At 39.5% G+C, this 15,834-nt stretch overlaps 1 protein-coding gene across 16 annotated transcripts in view; it reads left to right on the top strand.

Moving 5' to 3' along the window:
- Positions 1-15,834, top strand: part of ABLIM1 (actin binding LIM protein 1) — a 339,345-nt gene that overhangs the window by 313,644 nt on the left and 9,867 nt on the right. For 5 of the 16 annotated variants that reach the window (XR_010127472.1, XR_010127469.1, XR_010127471.1 and 2 more), the window contains 7 exons: positions 3,310-3,414; positions 5,130-5,177; positions 8,773-8,919; positions 11,400-11,491; positions 12,658-12,763; positions 14,994-15,058; positions 15,698-15,758. Coding sequence is in view for 4 of the 16 variants with exons in the window: in XM_054503860.2 (XP_054359835.1) it covers positions 3,310-3,414; positions 5,130-5,177; positions 8,773-8,919; positions 11,400-11,491; positions 12,658-12,763; positions 14,994-15,058; positions 15,698-15,758 (624 nt within the window). In the remaining 12 variants the exon portion in view is untranslated. The remainder of the gene's footprint in view (positions 1-3,309; positions 3,415-5,129; positions 5,178-8,772; positions 8,920-11,399; positions 11,492-12,657; positions 12,764-14,993; positions 15,059-15,697; positions 15,759-15,834) is intronic. The other 11 variants (XR_010127470.1, XR_010127473.1, XM_054503861.2 and 8 more) reach the window with 4 other exon arrangements.

Genomic DNA, 15,834 nt, shown 5'->3' with positions numbered 1-15,834 from the left:
GCGGTTATGATACATGAAAAGCAAATTCTGCAGAATTGCTGAGATGGGTGTGTCACTGGGTCTCTCTTTACCTGATTTTTAAAAATGCTTTGTGGGAAGTTTTAAATGATTATAGTTAAATCTACTTACAAAATTTGAACAAAGTAGTGTTTTTTTTTTTTTTTTTTAAACAACGAGAGAGGTGAATGTTTGCTGACGACATCCAGCCTAATATAGAACCACACCCAACTGGTGGCAGCATTCAGCCAGAATCCAGTCCTTGGGAATTCAGACAGCTACTCCATAACCTCTGAGAGGCTTTGACCATATTCAAGAAGTGAGGGGCTTCTGCAGACACTGGCCAACACAGGGTCTTCTTGATAGAAATATTTTAATCCCTGGACAAATGTCTAATTCTAATAACCTTAAAGTTTGTGTTCTGCATATGCAGATATTTTTGTGTGTGTGTGACACTGGCTAATTATGATAAAAACTGATTTAATGGGGATTCATTTGATTGTGTATTATAACCAAAACCTATGAGAACTTTCTTGGAAACATCTGATTTTCTACAGGGACAGTGGAGGTCTATGTGAAAGAACAAAAGCACGCAGCAGTGTGGTTCAGAAGCAGTAGCAAAAGTTGAGACCCGTTATACCTTCTTTCGAGAAAAGACTATAAGAATGATTCTGTTTTTCAGTTATGGATTACTCTTGTTAATTTCTAATGTTCATAGGATTAAATCATTTTTCTTCAGTGAAACAATTAAATTGGAGTTGTCAAGGATTAGCGGTAATGGGAAAGTTATAAAAGGGGTGCTGTTGTGATCCCAGTGCTGTATACAGTAGGTCTTTACTTATCATCAATAGGTTCTTGGAAACTGTGATTTAAGTGAATTGAAATATTAAAAAAACTAGTTTTTCCCCTCATCAATGTTGTGATGAAATTAGGTTGAAATAAACGACGTCCTTCAAGAACCTGCTATATGTTGTTTTGCTTAAAGTTGCAGTTTCCAATAACCTATTGATACTAAGTGAGGACTTACAGAACTAGCATCTGGCTTCCTTTAATTTAGAGAAAACTGATGGCGAATCTTGCCATGGCGCTTGCTAAATGAGGCCAATAAATAGCTGTGGAGGTAATTAATTGGCCTCCTTCAATCATTCATTCACAGACATTTATTAAGCACTTACTCCTGGCCAGGTGATACACTGAGCACTGATGTGATAAATGAGACCGAGTTTTAATTCAGCAACAGGTTTAAAACACTATTTCCCTCTAAATGCGAAACATAATCTTCCTTCCCCTGTTTTCCTCTGTGTTTTTTATACTCATTTTTTCCTGATAGGAACTGGTTACTTCTCTTTAGGAGAGGGATAAATGAGATAACATTTTTATAAATTAGCTTTTTAATAGATCAATAGTTTGGGATGATATTTCATAATTTTTAGGAATTAATATATGACTTAAATAATAAAGTCAACCTTATAACATATTTGAGGCTGGATGCTAAACCAACTCTTGAGAAGAAAAGACAAAAGTTTCAGAACACCAATAACCAAAAGCCAGAAATCTAAATTTGACTCAGTAATAGACACAGATCCCATATTTGGAATATCTTACTGCCCATTTAGTGTAGATCTGTACTCTGATTACTTAAAAATGTACATGCTAAGACATTAAAATTCTCTTAAATGTATATTCAAACTGTAACAATTGACATCTTTCACACTTGACTGGATAGATTTAGAAAAATTTGACCTGAAGCAACTGGCCAGAGCTCTATTTTCTGATGATCTATGATTTATTTAAAATTATTAGTGTTAATAGATAAGTAAATTGGACTTTATCAAAAATTTTAAACTTTTGTGCTTCAAAGAATTCCACCAAAAAAGTGAAAAGACAACCTACAGACTGGGAGAAAATATTTGCAAATTCATATTATTTCTGATAAGAGACTCGTATCCAGAATATATAAAGAGCTCTTACAACTCAACAGTAAAAGCAATTACCACTACTAATTTATTGAGCTTTAATAGTCCTACATCTTCTGGTTTCTTCTTGAGACAAGATGTTTGCCCAGACATAGGGTAGGAGGACAATTTAGGCTAGTTACAAATCTCTTTCTAATTTTGCACAAGCTGAATTAGTTCATCCTGGCCATTCTCCTGGTCAGAAGGGAGTGATGGTGGCTATGGTGGCACTTAAAGCTTTTGCAGCTACCCCTTTGCTGTCTTTTCTGGCCTGGTCCCTCTTCTCTCCTCCAAGAGCACCATGCCTTCCAGACAAGGTGGCCAGTCCTGTTGCTCCTCCAGTCTGCACCCTTCCACACCCTCCTTTCTCATGACATTCCAGCTGTCTGGAATATGGGCTTCCCACCCTCCCATTCACCTACCCTCTCACCTGGTGAGCTTACTCTTTGATGCCCAGCTCAAACCTAGCTTGAAGAATTGGTGGCACCTTCATCTGAGTCTCATAGCATTTTTCTTATACCTCAGAGTAAACAATTGCATGTCATTATATGGCATTTAAGTCTGTCTCCTTAGATAGCCTCTAAGTCCCTTGAGGGCAGGGACTACATCTCATTCATCTATTTGTCCTCAGTAGTACTCAGTGCCCAGCCATAGTAGGTGTTCAATAAATGTTTCAGTGATTGAATCATTGGCCTGGGTGGAGCCTCATCTTTGAAGTGAAAGATGGGGAGAGGTATAAATGGTCGTGAAATACCTGGCTGACACACGTCTGACTCTATCTTATATATTTCAAAGTGAGGAAAACAGAAACATATGCAAACATGCTGCAATTGAAGGCACTTTGTATTCCTAAGGGGAAGGACTTGGTGACCACACAGGTTCGCAGACTTAACCTTCAGATCGGAGAAACCTCTGCTAATTGCCAGCTGCTGCCATCATGCTTGAGAGTGATTTGTATTTGGGTTTGCCTAGCCCGCTCCTTTACACGCTTGGGATTTAACCACCTGACAACTGATCCTGAATCATGAGCAAGCAGCTTTCCATCATTCCCAATGTCCCCTCCATCTAATCAGTTTGCTGCGAGCTCACAGCTTTCAGTGCATGCCATTGGAATGACGCACCTGACCGCTAGCTGCTTCTAACCCAGCTCCACCTGAGTTCAAATCTCTGCAACGGAAAACTAAACCCGATATCACCCTTGCAAGTCAAGTTGATAAATTGAGTTTGTTTCTTTTGTTTCTCCTCTTTGATGAACCTTCTTCCAGTCTGTTGTTTTGAATTTTTATTACACTTGCTTTGTTTTCTTTGTTTCTCTCTCCCTTCTCTCATTTTGTTTTTTCCATTCTTCTCATTGGAGGCAATGAGCCGTCCAGCGGCCGGAACTCCCCTCTCCCTTACCGGCCAGACAGCCGCCCTCTAACTCCAACTTACGCTCAGGCCCCTAAACATTTCCATGTTCCAGGTAGGAGCTGACACAGTCTGTGTCTTGGTGTCCTGTCACAGTGTAGAATGTAGCCTTGTAACCTCGTCTCGTCTCATCTCTCATGCTCTTTTAATTGGGATGCACAGTTAACAAACCCTAAATTGCAGGATCTGACCTAGGGGGCCTTTCAAAAGTTTTATGTGTTAAATGCCAGGATTATGTTGAAGGTTTATGTTTTCTAAAATAATTTTTGAAGAGTGTGGGTGATGGGTAAAAGCAGTTGGGCTTTTTGTTTTGTTTTTTACTAAAATTGTAATTGTACCTTTTTATCATTGCCTTCTGGGATATCTTTCTGTGGTTTGCTGTCATTGACTAATTATGGCAATGGCAATCTAGTTATCTTCTCATCCTAAAGACTGAACCACAGTATCACCTGAGAGAATACATTTGTATTTCCTGTTTTTCTCTAACGTGGAGACTTTCTCCAAGGACTTTTCAGAGAGATGTAGAATTGGGTGAATTGGTTGGTCTTTCTGCAGCGCATAACAGACTAGCCACCTCCATAGCCCATGAAGATATCTTGCAATTTAGGCTTGGTGCTGCAAGCTTTGCTCTAGTAGTCACAAGCATTTGCTGTCATAATACAAATAGTAATTTGACATCAGAAACTGAAATAATCAGAGCCCATTAATATAATATCTTAATGTTTAGAATCAGCTCACTTTGTAAGGACAGGATTAGCCATCAGAGGTAATAATATTATATTTCTACCAGCAGTATATTGTTTTTTGCTTTGTTTAGCTACTGAAAGTAGTTTAATAAATTACCCACTATATTAATGTAAGTGTACATATTTGGAATCTATAATCATTTTTTTCTTTTGCTTCTAAACTTACCTAATAAAACAGAGGAAAGTTCACTGAGATTTATATCACTTAGTTGGGACTGTCCTTTCTAAAAAAGTTTAATTGAATCTTGAAAATTAATGTTCTATATTTGGGATTTTTCACATAAAAATGCCCCACCAAGGTACAGTGCCCATGGTTCTGGGGAAACAGAAACCTTTTGAAATTTCCTGAGTATTTATAGTTAAAGCAAAATGGTTCCATAATCCAATGGGGTCTTGTATAAATATATAAATAGTGTTTAGCGTCTCTTTTCTTTTTCATTCATTCATTCTTTTTTTAAAAAATTTGGCCTGTATAAATTAGGATTTGTTGAACATCCCATCAGCACACCAGGCTAGCCTTGCACATAAAAAAATTTCTATGTTTTTTTTTTAAAAAAACTTTTGATTTTTCTACATTGCTTTCCACTGTTCCACTCATTAGTTGAAAAGTAAATTGAGCCACTGGTATCTACTGGGGGCTCAATTTCTAGACAATAGCAATTTGGGCATTTTCCCCAAACTGGTTATGTCTTTCTCACCATAAGAGTACCTCCACTGCTTGCATTTCTTCCTGTTTTAATCCCACTTTCAATGAAGTGTGTATTTGAAATAAATGGCTCATGAGTTAATCACATCTTTATATATCCTAAGATGTATTACAAAGGCTTCCATAACACTTGTCTATAGTAAGCCACTCATTTCTATAATTTTTCTTCCAATAAACTCAATCTTTGTAATACAGAAATTAACCTTCTGGGTTATTTTTGTTCAAGATCTTCAGTTTGATTTGCCCCTTGGTTGATCTGTTTTTCCCATCGCTGAACTGGTTCCCGTAATCACACACCTTTGCTTTTCATTTCCACAGATCAAGGAATCAACATTTACCGAAAACCACCCATCTACAAACAGCATGGTAAAACCCGCTTTCCTCCGTGTAGCTTTTAAACAGCAAAGTCAGCTGAACTTCTCCTTGCTGTCCTCTGAAAGGCTTTTCCTGCTGCTGCTTTTGAGAGTAAAACTGGGGCATCCAGCATATTAAGCCTTTCTGGTCTACTAAGATGTAAATATTGTAAAATTGATTCTCCTGGATGGAGAGCACTTAGCTTGATTAGAAAGCTTCTAACCTGTTTCTGAGCCCAACAAACCATGTGTCATTCCATTCCTAGAGACGGGGAAGTACTGGTCACACAGCAACTCACAAACATCCTAGCAAGACTTTTTCTTTTTGCCATCAAATATAGTCACCCTTTAAAATAACTTTGATGAGACTAATTTAAACTAGTGAAAAACCAGCCACCTAGAAAAACTGATTTGACTGAGCCTACATCAACTTGGCTGTCCAGGTCTCCAGTTTCTTATTGGGCATGAAGATGTCTGCACAGTGGAGTGGACAGGATACAGGCTAACACAGAGGTCAAGGCTCTGGTCCCACTTTCTCGCTAAATGGCTCTGTGACGTCGTTTCTCTGTGCTTCAGTTTTCTCTTCTATAAAAACCAGTTAGTTAGATCAGTTTGTCTCTGAACTTCCTGCAAACTAAGAATCACTAACGTGGATGTATAATTCTGTTTTCCTTTTTTAAACTCAGGAACTCACATGACTTTATGTAAATCACATTTCCTTCCACCATTATTAAGTCTCTGTAGATATATCGACCATAAATCTTTGTGAAAAGATATCCAAAGCTGGTCTTCAGGCATTTTCAGAAAATTCTACACAGATTGTGCCTGGAAATTTGAAGGCTGCCTTTAGAATCCAGCTGACATTCATGAGTCCTTAAGAATTAGGATAACATGAGGCCAGGTGCAGTGGCTCATGCCTGTAATCCCAGCACTGTGGGAGGCCGAGGCAGGTGGATCATTTGAGGTCAGGAGTTCAAGACCAGCCTAACCAACGTAGTGAAACCCTGTCTCCTCTATTAAAAATACAAAAAAAGTTAGCTGGGTGGGGTGGCGCACACCTGTAATCTCAGCCACATGGGAGGCTGAGGCAGGAGAATCACTTGAATTCAGGATGCAGAGATTGCAGTGAGCTGAGATCACACCACTGCACTCCAGCCTGGGCGACAGAACGAGACTCTGTTGCCAAAAAAAAAAAAAAAGAAAGAAGAATTAGGACGATGTGAAAATCAAATAACATTGAAAATGCATAAGGAGAAAAATTTTACACCAAAATCAGGAAGACAAAGAGAAATGTATGTATCGTAATGGTTCTAGAGCTATGATTTTTTTTCTCATCTTTTTTTTTTTTAGGTTTTAAACCATACGCTTGCTTTTTAAGTTTGTTAACATTGTTTTTGTTTTTGTTTTTTTATGGTTTATTGTCTTTCCACACACTCATTAACATGTGAATGTTTAACTACTGACTTCACCAATTCTAATGCGTAAGTACTGTTTGAAGTCATCCTTTTGTTGTTAATTTAAGAATAAAATTCTCAGAGTTTGATTTGTCAGCTTACAGACTTTAAAAAATACTATCTTTAGGTCCTCCTCTCTGAACAAAAATAATCAAATAATTAAAATTTAAGGAGATTGGATAATGTTAGATTATTTGTTTGGAAGGAATTAGTTGACTTCTTTTCATAATATTTACTTTGACTGAAGTCTTTCAGTCTGTTGTAATTAATTAAAAATAGCCCAGCCAGAGCAGCGCTTTCCAAAGGATGTTTTTGCAAAACAGCCATTCCATGCCAAAGAAATAGTTGTTATGCCCAAAACTGGTGTCTGTGCCCTGATGCATTTGAGAAAGGCTAGATTTAAATAAAGTCCCATTTGTTCTTCCTAATGCAGAACTTCGGAGAACTTCTTATATGCTAATATGTTTTGTCCATCTTTAAGAAGGGGATTTCCTATGTAGTGTTTTCCAAGCGAAATGTTTTTCTCATGAGGTTAGAGATTCAGAGAAACACTGTTTAATGCCTGGCCAAGACTTTACCTCCTAAACTGGGCACAGTGGCCCACACCCATAGTCTCAGCTACTTGGGAGGCTGAAATGAGAGACCTGCTTGAGTGCAGGAGTTAGAATCCAGCCTGCACAACATAGCAAACCCTGTCTCCAAGGAAGGGAAAAAAGACTACCCCTTTGTATTGGGTGACCTTGGTTGAGTTATTTAAGCAAATTGAGACCCAGAATGTTACTCGAAAAATGGAGGACTTAGAGCTGAAGATTCAAAAGGTTATTTCCAGATTTTAAAATATGTAAGCCCAGAAGAAAGAAGTTATTTAAGGCATTATAAATACATTTTGAAATATTTAGTGACATCCCTGGCCGATTTGCAAAATTAGCCAGAATCAGGGACTGTCCATTTAACCTGGTTTGTTTTGCTCCATCTCTGTAGGTTAGATTTGGGGCTCTAAGCTGTGACTCCTCCTCTAAGCATAGCCAATAAGAACTTTGTGAACTAATATTGCTGCTGGTTTGGCTTTTGTTGTTTTGAAGTTGGATAACTCACTTGTGTGCACAGACCTTTGAACAAAACAATGAGTGGAAACGGCAAACATAAGTTTCAATGCCAAATTACTGCAAGCTGAAAGTGGATTTTCCAATTTCCATTTCTCCTAGGACTCAAGGACACATGTATTTAGTATATAAGGATTAGAATGAAGTGGACCAGACAGTGTGTGGTGGCCCACGCCTGTAATCCCAGCACTTTGGGAGGCCGTGGTGGGCGGATCACCTGAGGTCAGGAGTTCGAGACCAACCTGGCCAGGAGAAACCCTGTCTCTACTAAAAACGCAAAAATCAGCTGGGCATGGTGGTGCATGCCTTTAATCCCAGCTACTTGGGAGGCTGAGGCAGGAGAATCCCTTGAACCTGGGAGACGGAGGTTGCAGTGAGCCAAGATTGTGCCACTGCACTCCAGCGTGGGCGACAGAGTGAGACTCTGTCTATAATAATAATAATAATAATAATAATAATAAATAATAATAATAAAAGAATGAACTGGACCAACATATTTGTGGCTTCTTGCCCAAAAATGCAAAGCCAGCCAACCCTCTAATGATTAACAACTACAGTCAAGTGACAGCGTCATGCTTTCAACTTAGCTCTTTAATTTTAGACTACTAATTACTCTAGGAGAGTGTTGTCCACTGGAACTTTCTATAAGGATGGAAATGTTCTATAACTGCACTGGCCAGGACAGTAGATGCTAATCACATGTGAGTACTGAGCAGTTGAAATATGGCCAGTGAAACTGAGGAGCAGAATTTTAATTGTATTAATTTTTTTGTTTAAATAGCCTCATCTAGCTAGTGCTGGGCAGCACTCTAGAATAGGGTTTTCCAGATGTAGAACACATGTAGAATGAAGCTTTGCTTCTGATGTAAAGTAAGGAAAATGAGTTCACTTGTCAATAGGTACCTCTGAGTGACTGGGCCATGGATAATGGTAATAAACAGAACTTTCTGGAACTGAAACTTTTGCCAGAGAACAAGAAAACTATGTAAGTGGGGTTGTACCACCATTGTCTTACAGACCAATAGCTAAGCAACCCCTGATTCCCATCTAGATGCAGCTGCCTTGGCAGCCCAGAGCAAGTCCTCAGAAGATATCATCAAGTTTTCCAAGTTCCCAGCAGCCCAGGCACCAGACCCCAGCGAGACACCAAAGATTGAGACGGACCACTGGCCTGGTCCCCCCTCATTTGCTGCCGTAGGTATGCAACTGTCATGGCTAAGTCAAAGGGACAAACTGCTAGGAGAGCTCAAGATGAGATGCTTAAAAACATACAAGAAAATGTATCCTATCATGAAGATTTTAAAGAAAAGTATGACCAAGAGGTAGCATAGTGAAAGAACTAACGTGGTATTAACTTGTTGTACAAAACGCTTAAAAGTTACAAAAACACATCCACCAGAGTCTTGTTCTAACCAAACCCACTGGGATCCAGAACTGGTCTAAAACCAATGGTTTGCATGGACTCTCAGAGTTAATACTGCAGAATCAGTAACTGTTGAACATAGTTGAGTCAAAGCCTTATGGCAAGAACATTGTTCTATATAATTAGAGTCTAGTGGGTGAATTTACCAAACGTTTGTAGAAGCATGACTTCTTTCAGTTAAATTTGTTTTAGACTATTTCTGGGTGGTAGTTATAATTCTTAACAACCAATCTTAACACTGAAGCACTTTCATTTTTCTTGTGAGATCACGTTGTCCATCATGCAAAAGGGCTATTGCAGAGTAGTGGGTGTTCTGAAATATTACTTCTATGAAGTTACGTGATTTCACATCTACCATTTTCATGAATTCTGTGCTAAAATGTCATATTTCAGCTGTTTCATTCTTTGCTTCATGCTTTCCAATTATGTCTGTGTCTTTACTATATTATCAGTAGTGAACCCACTCGGCCTAAAAAGAAGTATTAGCAAACCCAGAAGCTAATACTGAAAATTTAGTGAGTCAGCTTTACAAAGATATGATCTTAGCACATTTCTGTTAACAACCTAAAAGGCCTTCAATTTTCCAAAATGTCCTAATCTTCATTGTGCTATTTTTTAATAAGTTATTTTTGGAATATCTTTCACAAGCAATACAAGTGGATTTTAAATCAATTGATATTTATAGAAAGAGTTTAAGGAAAATCTACCTCCTAAGTTCATTATTCACAAGTGTTCTGTACATTATGTTAATGAAATTTATCTAGTCCTTGCAAACTTGTGCCTATTGATTTTCATTAGTGTAAACTAAAGAGAGAAACTTCACACTGACATTTATAATTGTAAGGACTAAGAAGCAATCATCAGCTTTTCTATGCCAATCCATGCCCTTCAGGAAGTTCTTGAGGCCTTGAGGTTGCTAGTTTAGTAAATTGCTTACTGGGACATTAAAGCAGCTACATTTTGGAAAGAGGGAGAATTAAGTTTTTGTTGTTGAATTTATTATCACTAAGTAGTTTAAAGCTCTTTTAGATTCCAAAAGGAGGAAAAATTTCAGGTCCATTAATCAAAATGCTGAAAACTAAGACTATTAGTTAAAGTTTATTTTGATTAGATTAGCAAACTTTCCTGTTTCCTCCCACAGCCAGATTAATCCAAGCAATTTAGGAAAACAATAATTATCTTAACCTCCCAACCATTCAGACAGATTCCTCCTTTCCTTTCCCTGTCTCCCCTTTTCCAGAAAGCTAAAAAATTGTACACAATTTACTATATTGTTCCAAAGTAAAATTGTACCCGTATTAATGCTTTTTATTTACCTATTAGTATAAAACTCTTTTGTGACCATTTTTCAAAGGATGAGAGAAAGAAAACCTTAGAGACCCATTTCTTGAAAGAAATAGTAAAAGTATGCTTTTTATTGAATTTACTAAGAGTAGAAGACAGAGTGATAGTATTATGAAATTCTAAATATTCAGAAAAAGAGAAAACTACAAGCTTTAAACACGTCACAAAACAATGACTATCTTACCTACCTGTTGGTATGTAGATAAATTTGCATTTCTTTCTATTTGAAAATTGAGGCTGGGCGTGGTGGCTCATGCCTGTAATCCCAGCATTTTTGGAGGCCAAGGCAGGAGGATTAGTTGAGCCCTGGAGTTTGAGATCAGCCTGGGCAATATAGTGAGACCATGTCTCTATAACAAATGTTTAAAAATCAGTAGGGTGTGGTGGCATACACCTGTGGTCGCAGCTACACAGGTGGGTGAGGTGGGAAGATTGCTTGAGCCTGGAGGTCGAGGCTGCAGTGAGCCATGATTGCATCACTGTACTCCAGCCTGGGCAACAGAGTGAAACCTTGTCTCAAAAAAGAAAGGAAAAAGGAAATTCACTTCAAAGACATCAAAATAACAACTGGAGATGCCCTTCCCATTTACTAAAGTGATCTCTGACCAGTGAACTTAGACTAAGTTGCAATGGCAAACCCAGTTCTAATTGAGCAGGGAAGCCTAAATTCAGGCCTTCCTTGCATTACACGTTGACCTGGCTTGTCACACAGGGCCATTTTCTTGAGAAACCAGCCAGTAGTGCTGAGTTGGTGGCAGGCATTTTTTTTTTTCTCTTGCGTTGTTTACTTAAAAGTGTTAAAGACCACTGCTGACCTTGCCAGCCTAACAAATTGAACACAGATGGACTAGCCTGTTAAGATTCCCTTGTCTTGGGGCTGATGTGAGAAGTTGTCTTTGCTGTGGAATTAGGACCTGACATGAAACGCAGATCTAGTGGCAGAGAGGAAGATGATGAGGAACTTCTGAGACGCCGGCAGCTTCAAGAAGAGCAATTAATGAAGGTTTGTCCTTAAATTACCTTGCTGCTGTCTTCAATGCTAGTTACATAAGATCTATATTTTTTGAATGACTACTACGTATAAACCATCTAGATAGGCAAGAGGTGGTCCCAGTCTTCAAGGGGCTTGAAGTCTGGCAGGCAAGGCAAGACAGGTATCTGTTAATAGTAACTAGAATATGGCAGAATATGTGCTGGGCTCTAGAGGAGACGGCATTGATGCTGGAGGTCAGAGGCGCGTGGAAGGTTTGGGTTGCTGTGGGAAGGAGAGAGACCACATGGGGGCGTGTGTGCAGTGCACGTGTTGAAAGGCTGCTGGAGGGCCAGGCAGAGCAAGGTGGTATCCACCCAGGTAGTGCCACATCTTCTTTCCCTCATGCAGTTCTGCTGAAGGAATGATTGTGGGATTGAACATTTCTCCAAGTCTTTTCCCAGGATATGGGCCAGGAGAAAAGGAATGAAAGGAACGGCCACCATGAAGGGGTCCTCTTCATACCCTCCTTCTGTAGCAACGGCCTGCAGCAGCTCAGAAGGACAGTCTGTTATCAATCAAGAGGCTGCTGAATCCTTTCAAATGTTTTCTAAGCATATAGGAAATGCACATGATATTAGTCAAAGGATACAAAGTTGCATTTATAGTATGATCTCAGTTTTATATGTGTGTATACAAAAATACTAGATAGATACACATCAAAAGATAGTGTTATTTCTGAGTGACATATTATGGATTACTCTTCTCTTCTTCTAGATTTTCCAAAATCTGTAAAATTAGCATGTATTACCTTTATTTCTTGTTTTTAAACAAATCAAGGCAATTTCTTTTTAAAGGATACCAGCCCCAGTCTTCCCTTCCCGCATCAAAAATCCACACGCACTCACACTTGCCTTCTGAGGTCTCTTGGCTCTTTTAGGGAAAGCAGAGGAAGGAAAACGTTCTTCTAACATAGAGCCTGACTTAGGGAAATGGAGCTTTGAATCTGAAAGGGCTAAGAGGGTTTAGGGTCCCAAATTTGACCTACCTCTTCAGGAACTACCAGGCTCTGGGGCCACATGCATTCAGGCCCTCCAGCAAGAGGAACTTCTTGTGGGATCTGCTACAAAGAAACTGCAGCTCCATGAAAGTAATTGCAGGCTTTCCTTTCATTTTTTTTTTCTTTTTTCTGTGAATAGCTTAACTCAGGCCTGGGACAGTTGATATTGAAAGAAGAGATGGAGAAAGAGAGCCGGGAAAGGTCATCTCTGTTAGCCAGTCGCTATGATTCGCCCATCAACTCAGGTAAGCAGCAAACCCCCCAACCTTCCCTGATTAGAGAGCCAGCCACCTGCCTGTAAGGAACCTGCCTTGACTGTTCACTTGTGGTGGAACCTACAGAGTATTCCATGGGAAAGGAAGTGTGGGAAACCCACTCCATGTCAACTGAGCTCATAAGCATGTCATGGGTCTTCCATAAATGTGTGAGTTTCCTTTCTTCTGGAAATGGGTGAACCCTTGGAGGAGCTCAAAATCTATGAAGGCCAATCCCCGTGTACTAGGTTTGTCTTCTAGAACACTCATCTCCAAGGGAAGCAGCAAAAGGAAATCCTCTAAAAAACATGATGCTTTTCTTTCTTCTTCTTTTTTTTTTTTAGATAACGTGAATAAGACATTTTCTAAGCATTATGATTTTACATTAATATCTTCAATAGAGGCCGTGTGCGGTGGCTCACGCCTGTAATCCCAGCACTTTGGGAGGCCAAGGCAGGTGGATCACCTGAGGTCAGGAGTTTGAGACCAGCCTGGCCAACATGGCGAAACCCCGTCTATACTAAAAATACAGACATTAGCCAGGCATAGTGGTGGGCTCCTGTAATCCCAGCTACTCGGGAGGCTGAGGCAGGAGAATCGCTTGAACCTGGGAGGTGGAGGTGGCAGTGAGCTGAGATCACACCATTGCAATCCAGCCTGGGCGACAAGAGTGAAACTCCATCTCAAAAAAAAAAAAAAAAAAAAAAAAAAATCTTCAATACAAGAACAGAGGATGAACAGTGTTTTTGATACTTTTGAAGAAGATGACTTGTATACTGGGCTGAAATAGTCTATCAGTGTATTTTCTGCTCTATCTATTTGTCATAAGCCAATTCTCTCTTAACCCACAAGACTTATCTTCTCATATTCTGAGCTAGAGCATAATTTTTCTCCTCTAAGAGTTCCTTTAAAACTGCATTTAATGGGGAGACCAAGGTGGGCAGATCACAAGGTCAGGAGATCGAGACCATCCTGACTAACACGGTGAAACCCCGTCTCTACTAAAAAATACAAAAAAATCAGCCAGGTGTGGTGGCGAGCGCCTATAGTCCCAGCTACTTGGGAGGCTGAGGCAGGAGAATGGCGTGAACCCAGAAGACTGAGCTTGCAGTGAGCCGAGATCGTGCCACTGCACTCCAGCCTGAGTAAGAGTGAGACTCTGTCTCAAAAAAAAAAAAAAAATGCATTTAATGTTCACTCCATGCAAGCACTTTGCTAAACATTTTATTTAATGTTCACAACATGCCAGTGAAGTAGATGTGGTTGTTATTAGCAACTGCAGCATTTTCATCTCTATTTTAGAAATCAGGAGACTGGTATAGAAATTGAGTTAACATACCCAGTGTGATACTGCCAATAACTAGCAAGATGAGGATTTAGAAGTCCACATATTATAACCCCGGAGCCCACACCCTTACCTGGAATTCCCGCTACCCTTCATAGATGCCTCACTGGCATTGATCTTGGATTCGGTGGTTTACAAATCTTTAGAGTTCCTTGGAATTCTGACATTCTGCTCTATAAGAATGTATAACATTGTACCTACATAGATGAAGAAATGAGGACTTCAAAAAGATTAAACACCATGTCCAGAGATACAGAGGTATTAAGTTGCAGAACCAGAATTCAAGCCCAGGGCTGCTCCCTCTCAAGCCCAGCAGCCTATCAGGCTTCCATATCATTAACAGATACCCTGTATCAGGCCTCCCAGGAGTCCAGCTGTAGATGGCTGGTAGATCTTGATAACATGCAGGGTTGGCTTCCAGTTCAGTTATTGCTACCTTATCAACTGGGGCATGGGCTAATGTATTCAGATATCCCTGATTTACATCCTTGCTCAGCTGTTTAGAAGCTTAGATATTTTCTTAGCCCCTATTTCTCCTTCTGTAATATGGAACAAATAATAATAGTGTTATTAGGGTTGTATTGAAGATTCAATGAAATAAAGCATGCTGAACACTTAGCTCCATGCCAGAGCTGAAGCACAGCCCGCTTCAGCCCCCACTCAACTGCGTGGACTTCTTTCCCTTCCCTCCTCAGTCATATCGCTGTCCACCTACTCCTTGCAAATATGGTGGCATATTTTTGAACATTTGAGCCCAGTATGATTTGAATTTTTTTGGTATTTCTATCCTGTGAGGTAGAAGATACTGCCAATTTCATTAAAGGATTAGACCTTCTGATTTCCTAACAATTGGTTTTTTACCTTTTTCTTACTCAGCTTCACATATTCCATCATCTAAAACTGCATCTCTCCCTGGCTATGGAAGAAATGGGCTTCACCGGGTAAGATTTCTCCCCAATTCATTGTTTCTGCCTTTACTCCCACCTCAGCCCTGGATGAAGTATTGACACATTGCCTGAATACGTCAGACTCTTGATCTCAGTGTTGGAACATAATGAAAATTTTAACCTCCCTGTTTGCCTGGTAAATTAATTTGAGTTACAGGCAAAATAAAATGTTTCTATTGAGAGAAGGAGAAATTAACTTTAGATAAAAGAATGGCCTGTGTATGATTATGGGAAAACTAAATTGCAAAACTGTATGGCAAATATTTTTTACAATGAAACAAAAAGTAATTACTTGAACCATTATCTTTGCTGTAAAAAGATATAAGAATGTGTGTTATAACCATCCTCCTCACAAAAGATGGAACAAATACAATTATGTAACTATGTAGGAAAATGCATTTTTATTTATCAGCAAGAGATCCCTGCTTACCAAGAGCCTGCTGAGTGGTGGCATTAGTACACTAAAAAAAACCTCTGCATAGCAGTAGAAGAATCATAGGGAAAAAAAAAATGAAGGTCCGGCATTTAGCTCGGGAAGAATTCCTAGGATTTTGTAAACCCTTTCTTCCTTTTCACCTGACTCCAAAACGATCACAATGGAGATTTCCTAATAATTGTTTTTCCTCATTTCAGCCTGTTTCTACCGACTTCGCTCAGTATAACAGCTATGGGGATGTCAGCGGGGGAGTGCGAGGTGAGGCTCCCATGGCCAGGCTGAGCATGGCCACGTCTTCCCTTGAGGCTGAGGTTCATGAGAGTCAAGTATACTG

This window comes from Pongo pygmaeus, chromosome 8 (assembly GCF_028885625.2).
Source record: "Pongo pygmaeus isolate AG05252 chromosome 8, NHGRI_mPonPyg2-v2.0_pri, whole genome shotgun sequence".
NCBI lineage: Eukaryota > Metazoa > Chordata > Mammalia > Primates > Hominidae > Pongo > Pongo pygmaeus.
This window is presented reverse-complemented; position numbering and strand designations above follow the sequence as displayed.